At 43.4% G+C, this 21,795-nt stretch overlaps 1 protein-coding gene across 2 annotated transcripts in view; it reads right to left on the bottom strand.

The window, feature by feature from the left end:
• Positions 1 to 21,519, bottom strand: part of LOC120024301 (serine/threonine-protein kinase MRCK alpha-like) — a 92,658-nt gene extending 71,139 nt beyond the window's left edge. For both annotated transcript variants that reach the window (XM_038968511.1, XM_038968512.1), the window contains exon 1: positions 21,342 to 21,519. In XM_038968511.1, coding sequence (XP_038824439.1) covers positions 21,342 to 21,519 — 178 coding nt within the window. The remainder of the gene's footprint in view (positions 1 to 21,341) is intronic.
• Positions 21,520 to 21,795: the final 276 nt, after the last annotated feature.

The following is a 21,795-nucleotide window of genomic DNA, read 5'->3' as shown; positions in this document are numbered from 1 at the left end:
ATCTGGGTTTAAAAATATGCAGTTTGCGCATATTTCAAAGTTGAGAAATAAATAAACTAGGAATGGAAAGCTGGGATATAGGGCTGTTGCGGTGACCGTATTACCGCCGCACCGGCGGTCACGAGTCATGAAGGCAGTCAAATTCCACTTGACAGTTTAGTCACAGTAATTAGGCTTCTCCAAGCTCTGGTGCGGCTCATGGTCATTAGTAGCCTACCAAACTTGCTAACTGCCTGGTACTCAGCACTCTATTGTCCCTCTAATCACTCTGACATCAATGAAAATGTATCAAAAAATCTAATCAAACACTTCATGAGAACCCATATTGTGCAACATTTCTATAAGCTATGCAATTGCGTGAGAAAACAGAGTGATGGCCTCTATTAAAAAGAGGAGGATCCATCAGCTTTCTATAGGCTAGGCTACTATATTTATTTCTCGACTTTCCTAATATTAAGCACATTGCTGTTCTTTACAATAGGAGTATAGCCTACCTGGCTGACATGAAAATGAATCACGGGAAAAGCGTCCTCCATTCACTATTTAAGTGCATAGTATTTTTTCTGCTGCCCCCGTTTCAAGACAGGTGCATGATAATGGTCCATTCTAAATCCAAACAAATTTCACACATATATGTAAAGACAAGATGAAATCAAGAATAGTCTGATGGGTGACAATATTAGCCTATCACTTGTGAATGATGGCCAGCATAAGAAACAGCCTTTTGGATAAGGACGCGTGCAGCTGCGTCCCCGATGTCTCTGTCTCCACTTGTAGCCTGTGAGAAAGACCCAATCACGTGATGGGGAGCATGCAGCACTAAGGAAGTAGGGCACAACAAAGGCATGGATTTTTTTAGGGTACAATACAGCCACAAAGGGGATGCCGCTGGGAAATTCAAGGCATTATCAAGTGCTTGTCAAATTGTGAATGAGAGACTAATGAAGTGTGTACAGCCTGCACAAAAAAACTAAGCAGAGCTCATGCCTTTCAAGCAACTTTTTTCAAATCATCATTAGAGTCGCATCATGCAGCCTTAAAATGTATATAAAATAAAACATAGCCCAACGTTTATAGAACAACTAAAGTTACATAAATCATTTTAAATTAAGCACATAGGAATACCCATTTCTTTGTTAACCGCTCACAGAGTAGCCGCATGTGCGCACTCCCTCAAATCGTTTAGAGAAAATATTTATATTTTATTCAGCTTTGTTCAATTGCATTCTTCATACTATAAAATAATGGAATTCTAAGCAAATCTTGTCTGCTAAATGAACTAGTGTAGCCCACAACCATATGGCATAGCCACATCTGGACAACTCAGAGTATGCTATTCTGTTCTTCTGAAATAGACTACATTTTCTTCATATCATGCTTCTTTAGACCTGTCTAAAATAAAAAATAAAAATGGATTTATTGTGTAGGTGTAGGCTATATTACATGGATTTATTAGACTTTTTAAAATGTAGATGCTCCAAAAGGTCTGTATCAGTGGCTTGTTGGCTATGTGTGGAAGGCAGGAGATGCTAAATGTGTTCATGTTAATTAACGGTCAATTACCGCGAGACCAACAGTCATTTGCTTGACAATCACCGGCTGACAACATTTTGTGACCGCCACAGCTTTACTGGAATCCTCCTCTTTTTAACAAAGCCATTAAAACTGCTGTTTTTCCTGCCATTGCAAGACTTTGTGCATTGGCTGCTTGTCAGAATGCACATTTCCCTCCCTATGGTACTCAAACATTCCTTGAGACGCATTTAAGTTATCTCGAACAAAACACACCACAACAACAAGCCAACTAGGTAAATAGATAAACTACTCTTCTATGGGGTAGGCACACTTTTATTCATTTCTCGTTTCGTTTGCAGAGGAACATTTTATGTGGACTGTTCTTAACACTTTCAAAGTGCGCCTCGGCAGAAATATGTTTTAACGCTCCATCTTTTTTTTGCCGTGGCGCAGCGACACATAAATGACTGCGACGGAAACACTGGATATGTCAGCCCATCACCGAGAGGAGAGTGGAACCATTAAATCATTAATAAAAGTGCCCATATACATAAACGCGTCTGGGATCCTGGGAATCACTTACATAGCACGTCAACATGCGTCTGAGCAATACATTTGGTTTAATACTGCACTGCACACTCGTGACACCAGAGTTCTCAGAGCAATGACGTCGTCCCCCGTCTCCACAATAATAGTAGGTCAGGGCACTATATGGTGTGCGTTCCAAAAATTGACACCCAATTCCCTATATACTACTTTCCTGGTCAAATGTAGTGCACTATATAGGGAATAGGGTGCCATTTGGGTCACAGCTGGAGTCAGAGCCTTTTTAAACAGAACAGGGTGTGTCTCACTGTCGCTGCGGTAAACAAACAAACACGATGTACTTCAAATATTAAGAAAGCGGCAGAGAAGAGGGGGGGGGGGGGGGTAAAGGCACAAGACAAAAGATTAGATCAGAGTTGTGTCATGAGTCATGACAACTGCAAGGCTACACATGGGACAAAAATGCAAAAATGATGAGAACATCGGCTTACAGGAGTTTCTGTTTTGGCGTCGCCTAAACGTGTGAAACAAAACGAGACTTCAGCTCAACATGAACTGTCTGGAAGATTTCAGCCTAGATTGACAGATTCACTGTTTATTTAGACAATTGTATAAGTTGGAGGCTACACCAAACCGTCGGACATAAAAACAAATTCAACTTTTCTGTAAAAATGTTTTTAAATTGAAGCATCAGAGACATCTAGGTCTAGGCTATCTGGGCAATGGGAGAGACATTTCAGCGATGATGTGCTCCCACTGGTGCCAGATTTCAGTGATAATGTGCCCCCACTGGTGCCAGAAGTGGGATCATACCTACCATGCCACACAGATGCTTGTCTGTCATTACAAACCGCAATGAGCACAGCTAGCATCACAAAGAGGTGAGAGGACTTTACAGTTTAGTAGAGCTGGGACGATATATTGTATGTACGATATACTGCTGGGACGATATACTGCTGTATGTAAAATATTGTGCTTGGAAATTCATTGGGACTCTGGATGACAACACATTTATGTTTGTTTCTGACATTAGGACTGTTTTTCGAAAGAAGTTAAATCTGCCTCGTGTTTTGTTTCCTTGCCAGGATACTAATGAGTATTGCGATACCGGCATCATCCCGGCCATAGATTTCAGCATGTCTTCTTGAGTCATATGGACTATAGTGCAGAAGGATGGGTGGAGGAGAGAGAGAGGGTGACATGGGCAGCTGTGAGAGAAACTGACAGTTTTACTTTTAGCAGAACTCGAGTGCTTGTTTCTCAAATGAAGGAACAAATATATTTACGGATCTCTAGGAGTCCTCAAAAGCCAGAGCTGGGGCCTACATACCAGATTGCTCTGGGAGGTGATGAAGGGAGTTCTCAGTCCCAATGCCCTTACAACATGCCCCATAACCTTAATGAATAGGATAGAACACATTAATAAGGCCAACAGCTAAGTGCAATGCTAATTTTCAGAGACTTGTCAGTGTCAGAAAATATTGTCAGTTGATTGTGCTGCCCTATGTAGGATTATAGATTACCTAACCTAGTTTAAGGTGTGACAAAGGGATAGGCTTAATTCAACCAGAAATCAACAACTGTAACCTTGAGAAGCAGGTGAGACGACTCTCTCTCCCCAGTTAATTACCTAAATGACGTGAAACACAATGGAAGGCTAGCCTAGCACACCCTGCCTGCTGCAGCCCTCGAGCTGTGTACAGTAGGTTCTCTACCTCGGCTTAAAGCAAACAGGTACAGATGCTCAAAATGGAGGAGAGGGAGAGAGAACTCGTCTAAGCCCACATACTGTACAGCTGTATTCTGAGATGACATGACACCGACAGTGAACCCTTATCTTCAGCCCTGACATATCCCCTTCTTTTTATACCGATCTGTGACCGTGGGGGGAAAAAAGAGTGCCATTTGATTTACAGATTATCCGTGTTTTCATTGAATAACATAAAATGTTGGGCCTTACTTTCCTCTTCCCTTCCCCCCCCGTGGCAGAATGCATCACGGACGGTAGAGGTAACTCTAACAACCCTTTCATTCTGTGGGAAACCAAACCAACAATGGCTGAGGTGAGGTGCACCCTGGCTGGAGGTTCTCTGTCATGGCTGATAGGAAAGAGGACCTGAGCCCTGAGTGCTGACCTAGGATCAGGTCCCCCCTGTACATAGCATCTTATTCATTATGATCCAAAAGGCCCAACTGATCCTAGATCAACAGTCCTACACAGAGACTATTTGTGAATAGGGAACCTGGGGGTGGTGGAGGTCAGTGTAACACCATCTCCCATACTAAGCTAACCTTTGTACTGACTGCATCCGCACAGAACACCAAGTATTACACTACAGGCTAATAACTGGATGGGCTGGTTCCACCATCATGACAACCCAGAAAAAAAATGGAAGGATGTTTTGCATACTACTGACCTGCAAGCTGGAAGCTGTTTCTTCTGTGACTGATATGGTGAAAGGGCTTTAGACCAGACACTATTTGAGGACAGTGACGTGATGGAGGCTAGACCTTTCTTCTTTAGCCTACATCTAGGGCTAGTCTGTGTTCAGTTATCCATTACAGGTGGCTACGGTTCCGAACACAATAATATGTTTACAAAATGGGTGCCGCTGAGTTGAAAACCCACCAAATTACCACTTTTTGCCTACAAGAATAAATGAGGGGGACAAAAACCTATATATACACACAAACACTCCTCCGCAGTCCATCAGTTCACAGCATAGCAGACGCTTTCTAGGCCACAACCAAGGGAACACTACTAATTATATCTCTCTGAAGAAACTAAGGTGTCAATGCCGAGACTTGTAAGTAACCATAAGCAGAAAGCATTCCCAAAAATATGCATCTGGCTGGCTACAGATCGGACGTGTCTCGACGTGCACGTCGCTCAGGAGGAAGAGAAAAGACACATGCAACTGCTCAAAAATGAATTATAGTTCAAAGGGAACATATTGCAAAATTGCTTCTATTGGATGAGGGATGAGTGCCAAAGAAGAATAAGTGTTTGACAGCAGTCAGATGGTTGTAACCAGGTTGACTTTTTGAAGGCCAGGGTTTGTCCGGTTGTTGTTTCTGACATAATAGCATAATCAAAGGACAAGTCAAAAAAGCCAATCCATGATATAAGTCCACAGTGTATGAGCCATTCAAAACAACACCTTATCATGCTCTGCCCATTCCTATCCACTTGTGGACAGAACAGACATGTTTTTGTTGAGGGTGTTCCTAACAAGAGGACATAACCTGACTAAGTTTCCAACCCTTCATAAGTAGGCTAATCTTTACGGAGTATACACAGCATAGTGACTGACACTAGCCATCACGAGGAAGAAACTAAGTTGGTCCTATTTAAAGTAGGCTAGTGCCGTCTAATGTTTTCATTGTAACTATAACTTATTAGCATACTATAACCAGGTTGTTGCTATGTTATTACCACTTTACTCTGTCCTGTAAAAGTGCCACCAACATTACTTTGTACTTTCAGTCAATGACCGGCTATACTTCACAGCTGTTTGAATAGCATTATAGGCCTTAGACTTGGCTCACAATAACAGACAGGCTTATCGAGGCCCACTTAGGAGACAGATTTGCACGAACCTGGACCTTGTAGGCCAGCCTTTCTTAAAAGTATAGGTCACTTTGGGTCGAAACCTGTTAAAATGGTGGGTCATGAGGTGTCAGAGTAAATATATAATATTGGAATTGGAATTGATTTGGCCACGTGTAACTGCGCTCTCTGCTTAGCAGCGGTGTCTCTGCTCAGTTTGGCAGATGCGCAAGTGGGAGGGAGCTGCGCTTCTGCATCGTGGTTAACATGATATTTTTTCTGCAGTTTTCTTGAAGATCACTCCGCGACCCACACGCTGCAGCACTGTCGTTCAGAAACAGATGATGCGCTGTCAGCCGCTGTTAATCCTCGAATGGACTCAAGCTTGCCACAAAGTCTGACTGAGTGTAACAGTATAACTTTAGTACGTCCCCTCGCCCCGACCTCGGGCGCGAACCAGGGACCCTCTGCACACATCAACAACAGTCACCCACGAAGCGTCGTTACCCATCGCTTCACAAAAGCCGCCGCCCTTGCAGAGCTCGGGGAAACCCTACTTCAAGTCTCAGAGCAATTGACGTAATCGATTGAAACGCTGTGACGTAACCGATTGAAACGCTATTAGCGCGTACCCGCTATCTAGCTAGCCATTTTACATTCGTTACATGAGCTCAATCGTCATGAAACGCAAAAACAGCGATGAGTTTCTCTTGATTTCATACAAACTTTGATAAAATACGAGGAGCGCCCACAACGCGTTTTGTGCTGGGAAGTGCTCAGTAATGAGTCTCTCAAAACGAACAAATTAAAACGATACGTCCTGACCAAACATCCACAGCATGACAGTAAACCCAGGGAGTTATTTCAGAACAGGGCAGAATGCTTCAGGAAACAGTGCTTCAACAGTGGAAGAGCAAGTCAGCTAGCAAGGCATTGTTGTCATTTTATAACAGGTGATGATAAGCAGAAATAAGGGAGTACCATCTCTCATTGTAGTCGATTTGAGTTTCTCTTTCAAACAATCCCCTTGTACACAGCTAATAGCTAACGTTAGCCAAAGCAAGCTACCTAGCTACTGATAGCGCAACCCTAAGTAACAGTACAGATGAAAAATTGTTGAAAACAAGTCTAGGATTGAACTGTTGCTGTTAAAAAAAGGAATCATTTGTATTCTGAACTGGAATAAACTGATTGAAGAAATATGCTTTTTGAGGCAAACACACTCGCACAGTTCTGGTTTGCTCATCTAGAGCAGGAAGCGGTCTCCTGCCTGACAGAGAAAGCAGTAGATGTTCTGATCCAGTTTGCCACCACATACCCATGCGAGTCAGGGTTCTCAACTCAACGCTGAGCATGACCTTAGGGTTGCACTGTCAGAAACTGAGCCCAGAATAGACTTGCTTGTTGAAAACATCAAACCGCCACAAACACCTCTCATTAGGACTGTGTGTGTGCGTGTGTGTGTGTGTGTTCTGGTCTACATCTGTGTGATGTGATCAATCAGTTTATTCCAGTTCAGAATAAAAATGATTTAATGTGTTTTAACAGTCACAGCTCCAACCTATACTTTAACAATAATCTCTACAGTACAATGTACAGTAGGCCTGACCATTTGTCATCTGTACTGTTACTTAGGGTTGCACTATCAAAAACTGAGCCTGTGTGTGTGTGTGTGTGTGTGTGTGTGTGTGTGTGTGTGTGTGTGTGTGTGTGTGTGTGTGTGTGTGTGTGTGTGTGAGCTTTGGCCTACTCCCTACTTCCAACCTAGACAGATATATAAGAGTGTTTTTAAATGGGGATAAATAAACATGAATAGCTATTTATATGGTTATTTCATTGTTTTTGTTTTAGTCTATATTGCATTTGTTTTAGGCATAAGGGCAATGAAATGTACCGATATTTACGTATAGTTGAGTGTATTTATAAGGAAAACACCATTTCTAATTTGAGTCCCAGGCTGAAAAAGTTGAAAAACCCCTGATGTAGACCTATTTATTTTTTTATAGATGGACATTATTCACCAAAGCAAATAAGGTTAAGTATCTAGCTGAAGGGTCTAAATTAAAACATCTTGAGCATATGGCCGGTAATTATCATTAAAATAAGTAATTACGGCTGGAAAAGCTTATAAAAACCAAATTATTTTCTACCTCAACGTAAATTCTGCATTACAATTATTGAAGTGTGAAGTGAATTACTAATCTGTAGCCAGAAGGACCATGGGGCTATAAATGGTGTGTGTGTGTGTGTGTGTGTGTGTGGGGGGGGGGGGGGGGGGGGGGGGGGGGGGGGGGGCAGTAAAGCAAGTCATCCAGCAAGTCATCCCAAGATAATGAGGAAAACACACAACCAAGCAGCAGATGAGCAGAGCTGTCAGACACACAGGCCTGAGGCGCTTTCATCCAAATAAATCTCCCACCCTGACAGAGCCACAGACAGATGAATTATCAGTCTATATATAGGCCTATTGGCAGCAGCAGAGATGTCCTATCCCACAGGCAATTGAGATGACAATCAGAGCGACCAGAGGATTTCCTGATGATGTCGTGTCATGCGAGGGAAGGCAGCGTTACTGGACTGCTCCACTAGCCACAGCTTCCTGTGACCCCACAAGGAGGAAGATGTCAGGGAACACTCCACCACAACAACAGGATCCACACACACAGACGTGCACACACACACACACACTCAAGAGCCACAAGCAAGGCTGCGTAGGCGACTCTACAGCGAACTCCTTCGTAGGCGACTCTACAGCGAACTCCTTCTATAGGCGACTCTACAGCGAACTCCTGCGTAGGCGACTCTACAGCGAACTCCTTCGTAGGCGACTCTACAGCGAACTCCTGCGTAGGCGACTCTACAGCGAACTCCTGCGTAGGCGACTCTACAGCGAACTCCTTCTATAGGCGACTCTACAGCGAACTCCTTCTATAGGCGACTCTACAGCGAACTCCTTCGTAGGCGACTCTACAGCGAACTCCTTCTATAGGCGACTCTACAGCGAACTCCTTCGTAGGCGACTCTACAGCGAACTCCTTCGTAGGCGACTCTACAGCGAACTCCTGCGTAGGCGACTCTACAGCGAACTCCTGCGTAGGCGACTCTACAGCGAACTCCTGCGTAGGCGACTCTACAGCGAACTCCTTCGTAGGCGACTCTACAGCGAACTCCTTCTATAGGCGACTCTACAGCGAACTCCTTCTATAGGCGACTCTACAGCGAACTCCTGCGTAGGCGACTCTACAGCGAACTCCTGCGTAGGCGACTCTACAGCGAACTCCTGCGTAGGCGACTCTACAGCGAACTCCTGCGTAGGCGACTCTACAGCGAACTCCTGCGTAGGCGACTCTACAGCGAACTCCTGCGTAGGCGACTCTACAGCGAACTCCTTCTATAGGCGACTCTACAGCGAACTCCTTCGTAGGCGACTCTACAGCGAACTCCTTCGTAGGCGACTCTACAGCGAACTCCTTCGTAGGCGACTCTACAGCGAACTCCTTCGTAGGCGACTCTACAGCGAACTCCTTCGTAGGCGACTCTACAGCGAACTCCTTCTATAGGCGACTCTACAGCGAACTCCTTCTATAGGCGACTCTACAGCGAACTCCTTCGTAGGCGACTCTACAGCGAACTCCTTCGTAGGCGACTCTACAGCGAACTCCTTCGTAGGCGACTCTACAGCGAACTCCTTCGTAGGCGACTCTACAGCGAACTCCTTCGTAGGCGACTCTACAGCGAACTCCTTCGTAGGCGACTCTACAGCGAACTCCTTCGTAGGCGACTCTACAGCGAACTCCTGCGTAGGCGACTCTACAGCGAACTCCTGCGTAGGCGACTCTACAGCGAACTCCTGCGTAGGCGACTCTACAGCGAACTCCTGCGTAGGCGACTCTCGTAGGCGACTCTACAGCGAACTCCTGCGTAGGCGACTCTACAGCGAACTCCTTCGTAGGCGACTCTACAGCGAACTCCTGCGTAGGCGACTCTACAGCGAACTCCTGCGTAGGCGACTCTACAGCGAACTCCTTCGTAGGCGACTCTACAGCGAACTCCTGCGTAGGCGACTCTACAGCGAACTCCTGCGTAGGCGACTCTACAGCGAACTCCTTCGTAGGCGACTCTACAGCGAACTCCTGCGTAGGCGACTCTACAGCGAACTCCTGCGTAGGCGACTCTACAGCGAACTCCTTCGTAGGCGACTCTACAGCGAACTCCTGCGTAGGCGACTCTACAGCGAACTCCTGCGTAGGCGACTCTACAGCGAACTCCTGCGTAGGCGACTCTACAGCGAACTCCTGCGTAGGCGACTCTACAGCGAACTCCTGCGTAGGCGACTCTACAGCGAACTCCTTCGTAGGCGACTCTACAGCGAACTCCTGCGTAGGCGACTCTACAGCGAACTCCTGCGTAGGCGACTCTACAGCGAACTCCTTCGTAGGCGACTCTACAGCGAACTCCTTCGTAGGCGACTCTACAGCGAACTCCTTCGTAGGCGACTCTACAGCGAACTCCTTCGTAGGCGACTCTACAGCGAACTCCTTCGTAGGCGACTCTACAGCGAACTCCTGCGTAGGCGACTCTACAGCGAACTCCTGCGTAGGCGACTCTACAGCGAACTCCTTCGTAGGCGACTCTACAGCGAACTCCTGCGTAGGCGACTCTACAGCGAACTCCTTCGTAGGCGACTCTTATGTCCGCGCGCGCTCGAGTCTGCAACATTAGATGGAGACTGCAGGCAATTTTTTATTATTAAGTAGGCCATGTTAATCTTATTTCACAGGTTGATCTCTCTTCTTCGTCTACAATTTTTTTTACCTTGAACAAGTCACAGAAAGCATATGATCTAGAATCGAATTATCAATATCATAAAACTAGGCTTACAATAATATTATTTCTTTGAAAAGGTAGAGGCATAGGCCTGCCTATACGTTGAATAGCAAAGCACTGTGCAGATTCATACATTTTCAGAATGAGGAGTTTAGGGTAAAGAACTTCGGCATAGTGGCCTACTCCCCCCAACATGCTGTTTGTCAGCAACATAGGTCTACTGAATTTCTCTCCATAGATTGGAGGAGTATTATTAGGCTACTAGTGATCGGCACCAATATGGAAAGTCTATTAATTGGCTGCATTTATTTCTATATGAAAAATGGGAGAAGGTGACTGACCTGCACAGGAAGGAAAGTTTCCAGACTGCGTGCTGATTGAACACTTTAGATAGGTGTGAATGTTCTGGAAGCATCATTCTAATCAATCATCTGAAAACAATATCGAAACCTGATTGGCCATCAGCGGGACAATAATCGGATGAAGCGCTAAATGGCAGCTGGCAAACATTCATCAGTGATCAGTGTTCGCATCACCAAAATGATGTATGTGACTGCAAAGATCTAACGCTTCTATAGCATAGGCCTAACCGAAAGAGTCACGTTAAATTGATTAGTCGTTCTTAAATAATGATGCATAGGCTAACAGCCTACTTGTTGGACGTACATTTTGGTGGCGAGCTGTTTAGTAAGGCCTGCTACCGTGACAGGCCTATTGTCGACCATCAGCTGATCCAGTAAATCATTTCTGAATGACAGTGAAGTGATTAACAGTGCTAATGTCTGCTTTATTTACAGCAAGTTCTAGTAAGAAAAAATGAAGGTAATGAATTACTGTTTTCACACGTTTCTGTGTGTCAGATTTGTTTTCAGAACTGATCAAAATCAGGGACGCTACAGCCTATATATAATAGGGGTCGACCGATTAATCGGAATGGCCAATTAATTAGGGCCGATTTCATGTTTTCATAACAATTGGAAATCGGTATTTTTGGCCGATATTTTTTTTTTTTTACACCTTTATTTAACTAGGCAAGTCAGTTAAAGAACACATTCTTATTTTCAATGATGGCCTAGGAACGGTGGGTTAACTGCCTTGTTCAGGGGCAGAACGACAGATTTTTACCTTGTCAGCTTGGGGATTCAATCTTGCAACCTTACGGTTAACTAGTCCAATGCTCTAACCACCTGCCTCTCATTGCACTCCACGACGAGCCTGCCTGTTACACGAATGCAGTAAGAAGCCAAGGTAAGTTGCTAGCTAGCATTAAACTTATCTTATAAAAAACAATCAATCATAATCACTAAATAAACGAGTAATATCATCAACCATGTGTAGTTATCTAGCGTGTCCTGCGTTGCATATAATCGATGCGGTGAGCATTCGCGAAAAAGGTACCTAACCACAAACATCAATGCCTTTCTTAAAATCAATACACAAGTATATATTTTTAAACCTGAATATTTAGTTAATATTGCCTGCTAACATGAATTTCTTTGTGTCACTTCTCTTGCAACAGAGTCAGGGTATATGCAGCAGTTTGGGCCGCCTAGCTCATTGCAAACTGTGTGAAGACTATTTCTTCCTAACAAAGACAGCCAACTTCGCCAAACGGGGGATGATTTAACAAAAGCGCATTTGCGAAAAAAGCACAATCGTTGCACGACTGTACCTAACCATAAACATCAATGCCTTATTTAAAATCAATACACAGAAGTATATATTTTTAAACCTGCATATTTAGCTAAAAGAAATCCAGGTTAGCAGGCAATATTAACCAGGTGAAATTGTGTCACTTCTCTTGCGTTCATTGCACGCAGAGTCTGAGTATATGCAACAGTTTGGGCCTATAGTCCTATAATTCCTATAATAACTACAACCTAAAACCTTACCTGGGAATATTGAAGACTCATGTTAAAAGGAACCACCAGCTTTCATATGTTCTCATGTTCTGAGCAAGGAACTTAAATGTTAGCTTTCTTACATGGCACATATTGCACTTTTACTTTCTTCTCCAACACTTTGTTTTTGCATTACTTAATTTTGTCAATAGGGGGGCGCCATTTCGACTTTGTAAAAATTTGTTCCCAAATTAAACTGCCTCGTACTCAATTCTTGCTCGTACAATATGCATATTATTATTACTATTGGATAGAAAACACTCTCTAGTTTCTAAAACCGTTTGAATTATTTCTCTGAGTGAAACAGAACTCATTCTGCAGCACACTTCCTGTCAAGGAGTGAGATTTCTGAAATCGAGGTCTCTGTTTTAGGGTCAGTTTATAAATTCCCATGTAAGCTATGAGGGTACATGCACTGCATACGCCTTCCTCTAGATGTCAGTAAGCGGTGAGAATTTGAATGGAGTGGATTGCACCATCTGGGGCACTATAAAAGCCCGTGGAACGGAAGGTCCGACCTTTTCAACGGGGCGCCTGGCGCAGGAGGGACATCACAATGGCGTCCTGAAAAGCTTTCGTTTTAGCAGTTCTATATCTCCGGCTCTGATTTAATTTGATTTTTGTCTTAAAAACTTCATAAGGTAGTTAATTTAAACCGACTTATAGCAGTTTATATCAGTTTATTGCGATTTTCTGGAATTTCTTTGTGACGCGCTATCACGAGTTGGACACCTTTCCGGCACATAGCTAGCGTTAGCTGCTATTTCTACAGGAGAAGAGGACATCTTTCAACCAAAAGACGATTGTTCTGGAGAAAGGACACCTTGCCCAAGATTCTGATGGAAGCTCGTCAAATAGTAAGAAGTCTTTATGCTGTTAATTCGTATTTATGTTGACAAATGTTAAACAATAATTCCGCCATGAATTTCGGTGCGGTCTCGCTTTAGCGCACGCTGTATGCGCAGTAACGTTAATTTTAAAAATCTAACACAGCGATTGCATTAAGAACTAATTTATCTTTCATTTGCTGTCCAACCTGCATTTTTTAGTCAAGTTTATGATTAGTTATCGATTAGAATAGGTGCCTTTCCCAAGATTTCTCCTGACATTTTCTTTGCAGCTTGGCTACTTTTCTCACTGTATAACCACGATTTGTGCCGCTAAATATGCACATTTTCGAACAAACTCTATATGTATTGTGTAATATGATGTTATAGGACTGTCATCTGAAGAATTCTGAGCAGGTCAGTGAAAAAATTAATATCTTTTGCTGGGTTATACGTTATCGCTATTTTTGGCTTGAATCAATGCTGTTGTGTGGTTTGCTATTGTGGTAAGCTAATATAATGCTATATTGTGTTTTCGCTGTAAAACACTTAAAAAATCTGAAATATTGGCTGGATTCACAAGATGTTTGTCTTTCATTTGCTGTACGCTGTGTATTTTTCAGAAATGTTTTATGATGAGTATTTAGGTAATTCACGTTTCTCTCTGTAGTTATTCTAGTCGCTTTGGTGAGAGTTGTGATGGTGGCTGCAATGGTAAACTATGATTTATACCTGAAATATGCAAATTTTTCTAACAAAACATATGCTATACAATAAATATGTTATCAGACTGTCATCTGATGAAGTTGTTTCTTGGTTAGTGGCTATTTATATCTTTATTTGGTCGAATTTGTGATAGCTTCTGATGCAGTAAAAAAATGGTGGAGTAAAAAAAGTGGTGTCTTTTGCTAACGTGGTTAGCTAATAGATTTACATATTGTGTCTTCCCTGTAAAACATTTTAAAAATCAGAAATGATGGCTGGATTCACAAGATGTGTATCTTTCATCTGGTGTCTTGGACTTGTGATTTAATGATATTTAGATGCTAGTATTTACTTGTGACGCTATGCTAGGCTATGCTAGTCAGCTTTTTTACTGATGGGGGTGCTTCCGGATCCGGGTTTGGGAGGAATTAGAGGTTAAACCAAATTAAACATGTTTCATTATTTATTTTAGGCTAAATTGATTTTATTGATGTATTATAATAAGTTAAAATAAGTGTTCATTCAGTATTGTTGTAATTGTCATTATTACAATTACATTTAAAAAAATATTTTTTATTTATTTATTATTATTTTATTATTATTATTATTATATATTTTTTATTTTAAAATCGGCCGATTAATCGGTATCGGCATTTTTTGGTCCGCCAATAAATCGGTATTGGCGTTGAAAATTCATAATCGGTCGACCTCTAATTTATAATATTCTTCCCAGATCAACACATGTATTTTAAGCCATATAAAGAACAGCTACGCATGACTTAATGAAAAGCAGAAAACAGGTACAACATTGTTTCACATAAATAAAAGACAAACAGAAACAGGCAACAGGCTTCAGCTTGCTTCAGTTTCCCTGACAAATAGGCCTAGGAAACTAAATGTATCTAGATGAAGTTGAGTGCAGGGGGGGGGGGGGGGGTTAAGTATCGTCCATAAAAGGTTTTGCTCGTCAAAAAGGCACGTAAGCGAGGGACACACACACACACACTTCTGAGTAGAAGAACCCGCAAACACCTTCACTACGTCAGAGCTACCTCATACATACCATGTGACCGCATGTAGTACAGAAAGCAACTTGCTGACAGACAGGTAATGTGATTAGTCTGCAAAGGACAGGAGATTCATTTTATGAGGAAAATCAAGCTTGACAACAACGTTGAGGTTAGCCACCACCACCAGATCAATTTTATTATTTGAAGAATGAGTACTGGACCCAGTGGCGACCCGTCATTCAGAGCAGGTGGGGCAGAGCACATTTTTAGCAAAAAAAATAATTGAATATATAAAAATATATATAATAATTGGGGCATGCCTGTTTTGCATGTTATTTTGGCATTAATGTGTGTCACATATGAATCATTCAGTTAATAAATCCGTATACACACGGTCTCTTTTTTGTGTTCTTGAGTAAGGCAGCTCCAATATGCAGGTGTTTCAGCTTAGCTCAGTGCTTTCTGTGGTGGTGGGGTGAGCCAGCAGAAAATAGGAGCACTGCGCCGTGATTAGCTCAGAGTTCTGTCACTCATGGGGACAGTACGTCATCGCCAAGTTTAAGTCCTTAGTAAGGGTAGACATCCAAAATGTCAGCCCTTTGGGTCCTGCCATAAAGTTATTACAAGTGCCCATCCACGAAGGCTCAAGGTCATTGGCGACATACAAAATTATGTCAAATCACGTTATATGTACAGTAGCTTTGATTGGACTGATCATGTCAACATCTTACTTTCAAAGTCTTAGCTAGCAGTCATCATCATGAATCAAGTCGACAATCTACTGGCAAAACCTTTTTAATCCTTGTCATATGAAGAGAAATAATGAAGAGAAATTATAGATAAAACCTATAATATCGGTGCTCATCAGCCATTGGACAAAAAGATTACGCAACAAGTTGGAAATCGCTAATTCAACAATGACTCATTTGGAAGAAATCAGTGGCTAACTGCAAGCACTGCAAAGAAACCACTAACATTAGCCTGCTATTCAATAGAGTTCCCACCATAAATCCAGAGAACGCCAGACTTTGATGACAAAGTTTAATGACAAAATTTGCCCACAAAGGCCCGCCGCGCCACCTTCACAAGGCGAGTCCAAAAATGTCTTGTATGCTGCTGCATAAATGATGTAATATGCCAGGGAGAAATGTATACTGTAGCTAAGAAATGAATAATAAGTGTGTGTTGTGTAGTAAGCTGTTAGTGGCCCATGTCCCTCGCCCTAATAATTTGGTCTATTTTCACCAACGTGGTATTGTAAACACATCGTTCGTGGCCGGTGTGTGCTTGTTTGCCAACTTGTTTTGTACTGCTTTGACAGTGCTACCGATAGCAGTGGTGGCGCTTGGCTTGCACGTGTCAAATTAAAATAGATACGGTCACCCTCAAAATCACCAACGTACTAAAAGTCAAGGGCACAATCTACCCACTCCCAGCGAAATGCTAGGTTAGGTAGTGTAGGATCAGAAAAAAGAACGACAGACATTGCAACTCAAAGCAGTACTCCACAATACGTGGATGGCCGCCAGTCACCCCAACCTTTGGAACATTTCATTAATTAGTAGCCTGTACTTCTCACAATGAAATGCCTTTCTTATCATTCCAAAACAATAGACTACAGTGCCTCCTTATTTGACTGTCTATAACCACGGATTCCCTCCATTCTACTTCTAAAATGGGCACTATCCTGTCCATTGCCACTGATCCTGGTACAGTGTGTCCCAGTCCCTGATATAGGCTTACATACTGTATACATAAACAGTGTGTACAACCAGATAGCTACAGAGCTCTGTGTTGTGTTGTACAGCAGCGATGCGACTCAGCAGCAGCAGTGCTTGTCAGAGAACACTGAACACCGCTGGGCTCTGGGCGGCTGCTGCACCGTCACGGTCACACCGGCTCAGCCGCCATACCCAACACACACACTGACTAGCCACCACACCTGAACACAGGGCCTCAGAGAGGATGGGAAGGAGGGAGAGGGATGGAGGAGTAGAAACCAAGAAAGGGGGTGGGGATGGATGGAGAGCAAAAGAAGGGGGCAAGAGAGGGACAGACACAGACGGAGTGACGGGGGAGGGTGCAAGAAAGAGATGGAAAAAAGAAAGATGGAGAGAAATTGCAAGAGAGAGATGGAAAGACAGAGAAGGAAAGAAAGCATGGGAGAGAGAGAGAGAGAGAGAGAAAGGACAGGGAAGGACAAAGAGCTAGCCCCTAAACAGCTGCTGTATTCCTCACATTGCACCTCCAATCCAAATTCCACAGCCGAGCTGTGAAGGACCGGGGCTTGGCTGAGTCAGCGCTTTCACACACAGCTGAGCTGAGCCTCCACAAAATGCAGGGATGCTCTGGCTACGGCACGCACAGGGGCTCATAAAGCACCCACTCTTTTCTCATTCACTAGCTCGCTACCACAGGCTTTCGCTGGCCTGCCTGTGCCCCATAATTAACCCATCACCACAACACCTTTGACATTAAACACCTCACCACAGAATACATTGTTTATTGCTATCTAATAGTATAATTTGGGGAACTTGGCATGTGGCAATGTTTCTTTTGTTGGTCCTGCTTGTGTTGAAGAATGATTGTAATGCACCGTCTGTTTGCGTCATATCAATCTGTCCGTGAGTGTGTGTACGTTTGTACGCGGTTGTGCGCACATCTGTCTGTAGGCATATTTCCCCAACCACACCCAGACCCAGCAAAGGACAGAAAACATACAGAGGGCACGAGCTAGTGGGGGAGAAGGAGAGAAAACCAGGCTGGGAGGAAGCAGAGGTGAATTACTTGGAACAACCATTCTATTACAGCTGGTGTTCCTGTGCCAAGCCCTCTGTGTTTGGAAGCAACATCCCGTGATAGAGAGGGAGCCAAACTAAAAGCCTAGAGAGATCCTGGTTTTTCTGCGCGTTACTTATTAACTCAGGCCCAGCTTCTCAGCCCTGAAGGAGTGCTGATCTAAGATCAGGTCCCCCCCCACCGTCATGTAATCGTATTCATTATGATCTAAGAAGGCTAAACTGATACAAGATCAGCACTCCTACTCTAAGACGCTGAACCTGTTTTAAGAACTGCTAATAGTTTTCATCCTGAGGTTGAAGGTAGTATATCTGGGCACGGATCCAATATGTGATGACACTTTTTTAAACAGTTCCAGTATCTACCAGATAGGCAACCAACTGGAATTGATACTTCAGTTTATTTCCTGAATAAACTGACTTGAAATGGAATTGATCCAAACCCCTGCTTAACAGAAGCCCTCTGGGTCCTCTCCCTCTGCCCTGCTACCACAGAAACCCCAGCCCAGTATGCCTAAGTGAGGGGTAAAGACAGAAGTATGCGAGGTGTCTTTGCCAATTGGCTCTGCATCAATTTCAGCCAGAACTAGCAGGCCTTGCATCAATTCATCCTTTCAAGTGATAAATTATTTGGGAAAACAATGTTGCTCTGTGTCATTGGTCTAGACTTGGCTGGCAGAGGGAGGGAGGAAATGGAAGAGTGGCTAATTGTTCCTTTGGGTTTGACTAATTTAGAAGTACAGTTATGCTCCCTATTCAGCCTGTGTGTGTGTGTGTGTGTGTGTGTGTGTGTGGTGTGTGTGTACACCATCATACGTTTTAGGACGGTTGTGACTTGTGAGTTAGGCCACAGGGAAAACATTTGATTCCAGGGCCATTTTTTGTATGAAATGAACAACGAGAAACCATTTTGAAACCGAAAGCAGAAATGCGTTTTCTTATTTAATATATATACACCATTTACCTATTTGGACAGGTAGAAAGAGTGTGTGTGTGTGTGTGTGTGTGTGTGTGTGTGTGTGTGTGTGTGTGTGTGTATGTATGTGGCCTGCGTAAGTGTCTGCGTGTGTGTTCATATTCACACCAAAATGTTCTGTAAATACAGCCTGGCCAGCTGGCTCCACAGGCAGGAGAGGAGAGGGATTGAGGGTTCACCCCAGCGCCAGAGGGAGTATGGGGAGCCCCGGGGGAGAGCAGACAGACAGCCATTTACCAACCTCCTGGTCCTCAGAGGCTGCTAATAAACAGAGCTGTACCCTCTGGGAGAGAATGGTGAGAAAAACCAGAGCCAGTCATGCATACTGTATGCAGGAGCTTAGCTTCCTTCTGCAGCTGTAATATAGTATTTATCCTCAGCTTCACTTTCTTTTGGTTAGGTAGTTTGTTTCGTAGATTAGAGCTGGGAACCTCCTCTTAGAAGCGGGTATGTGTGCCATTTGAAGTATGGAGGAGGGTGTACAAATGTGACAGACTGCTGGTCTGCTATTATTTAGGCTACTTCAACTGTCTGATATGGAGTGACAGTTCAGGGAAGGCACCCACTTTGAGGCAAGACATGACATGGGCCACCCTCAGACTCCATAGTACCCTTTTGTGATTGTGAACTCACTGCAGTACAGGAGTGACCAACACAATAGAGCCAAGCCACTTCCTGGTATGACATCATGTGCCCAAAGAGCCCAGCTGCCAGTCCCGGTGTTTCCTGTTAGCTGCCCCTGTGGAATCTCCACACAGGAAACAGTATAACATCAAGAATCATGCCAAGGATGTCCAGACCCTTGGCATCACAATCAACCCTCATCATCGGCATTCAAAGACCCTTTTAGCTTCTACCATGCCCATCTGCACCTGGCCTGGGTAGTGTGTGTGTGTGTGTGTGTGTGTGTGTGTGTGTGTGTGTGTGTGTGTGTGTAAGATATCTTCACCACCACAACCACTGCATAAACAGAGGTGAAGCTACTAAACAGAGACACACCGCACCAGAACCAAAGTTCCTTCAAACAGGGATTGTTGTTTCTTCTGTTCTGTGAGTGATCCAACTCATATCTGGACAACTTCTCAGGCTACAAAGAAGTACATGCTAGTATAGTATTATATAATATAGAATTAGGCCTATAACATGGTTATTATTATTGTATAGTGCTGTAACAGTCATTATCAGTATTTAGAATTAACATCATTTTCCATTTCCAAATTTAAAAAAAGCTGCTAATACAATGATGTTAGGCCTACATGTTGAATAATTGAGCCTTAAGATTAATTTAAGTGAAAGGTTCTTTCCAATCTTCTGCTTACTGCGCTGTTGGCCCTCATCTGAGGTGGTGAGTGTTATGAGGACATAATAAAAGGATATGGTGAACTAGGCCTGGTCCATTCACTGATGGCTGCAGTTTATACAAGGGTCTCCATTTCAACCAAAATGAGGTCACCAAACAACTAAGTGATGAAAAGCAAACCTTATACTGTTTGTCTTTACTGTTGTGGGCTGAGCATTAAAGGGGATACGAGCGGTGACAAATAGGCCTAAGTCATTACTAGGCAGCCTAGTTATAGGCCTATAACTTCAAAGTATACTATCTATTCTTGATGACGTAGGCCTATGTTTTGAGTATCACGTTTTGTGAACATTAAAGTCCAAGTGAACTGTGTTTTTTGAAGTTAAGTGTCCCATCCATCGTTAGGGAATGATGTTTCATGTAACAGGCCTGGGTGTCCATTCTGCTATGAAACACCTGTCATACCATGTCATCAAACGTTGTTGTGAGCTTTGAAGACAAAAGTAGGACACCAACGGCGAGCTGCTTTATTTCAGTATGCTACCTCTACTTGAAAAACACTACAACCCCTTAGCCTATATGAAGCAGACAAGTATGTTTTGATAGTTAGTCTATGGTGTTTGTAAAGATGAAATATTTTCCTGAATAAAAGCAATCTTTGAGGACCTTATTGCAGTACCTATTTGAGTGTTTCCCACTTAGTTAGCCATCACCCCTGGACTCCGGCTGTGTCCGTGTCAACACGGGGAAATGTCAAAATGAAATCACACTTGGCACTTTGTCATTTCGCTAAGGCATGCCCCGGCAACAGAGTTACCACAGGGCCAGTCTTAGAAAATTTGAGTCGCATTCCACATACGTGCTCGAAACAACCCCCCCCCCCAAGGTTGTCACAAGCACAGTTAGTTTCTTCAACAAATTATTTAGTTATTTGTGTGTGCGTGTGGTCCTGTGTGCTTCGCTTTGCTTTGCTTTTCACTGACTGTGAGGAGAGGTTACAAAATTGCAAACGTTTCATGACATTTGGGGCTCACGCTAGGCCCCTGCCTGCCTGCCTGCCTACTACCACCACGTCTACAACAAATGGCAACAATGTCAGCGTTCTTCTGTTAGTTAATAAAGTCAATTTGTTATGGGTCACGAATCAAGTGCGATAGAAAGTACCTCAAAGCAGTCATACTCCACTCCAAAATCTCAATGGCCCGACAACTAGCTTGCAGTTAAAATGTAAGTGTGGAGGTGGCCTAGGCTAAGAGGATAGCAGATCCTCCATGGGCCTAGTACTGAGGTCTCTACTACTATAAAAGGAGTGTTGTGAAAGGGAGGGACACATTGCACCAACATTATCATCTTACATAAAAAGAAACGGGGGGGAAAAAAACTTACCCCAATCTAGAAACTCCAATATGTTTTTCTCTCTTCTGAGGGGTGAGTTGTTGCACTCATCATAAAGGCAGATAAGGATATCCAATAGCGTTTCCACACTAAGGCATTGGCCATTTGACTGAGCTGGGCCGTCCAGGATCAGCTTCTCCAGTTTCTTCAAACGGACCTCTCCCGACATGATTCGAACTGTAGTCTGGTGATGGCAGTAGTGAAAATTATAGAAACTCACTTAAATAGTTAAGCCTTGTATTCAGGCTTACCGGTGACGAACAGAAGTTGGTCTAGCTTGTCTCACCTTGTAGCAAAATGAAAAAAAACTTTGAAGTTTTGATCCAAGCAAGTTACTAGCGAGCTAAAATAGATCTATCATGATCCACCTCTCACAAAGGTATCGATAGAGTATCTCGGAGTTGTGCGAGACATGTACATTTTCCTCATTTTATTTAGTTAGCTA

Source organism: Salvelinus namaycush, chromosome 29 (assembly GCF_016432855.1).
Source record: "Salvelinus namaycush isolate Seneca chromosome 29, SaNama_1.0, whole genome shotgun sequence".
Classification (NCBI taxonomy): Eukaryota; Metazoa; Chordata; class Actinopteri; order Salmoniformes; family Salmonidae; genus Salvelinus; species Salvelinus namaycush.
Note: the sequence above shows the minus strand (reverse complement) of the source record. Positions and strands in the feature narration are given on the sequence as shown.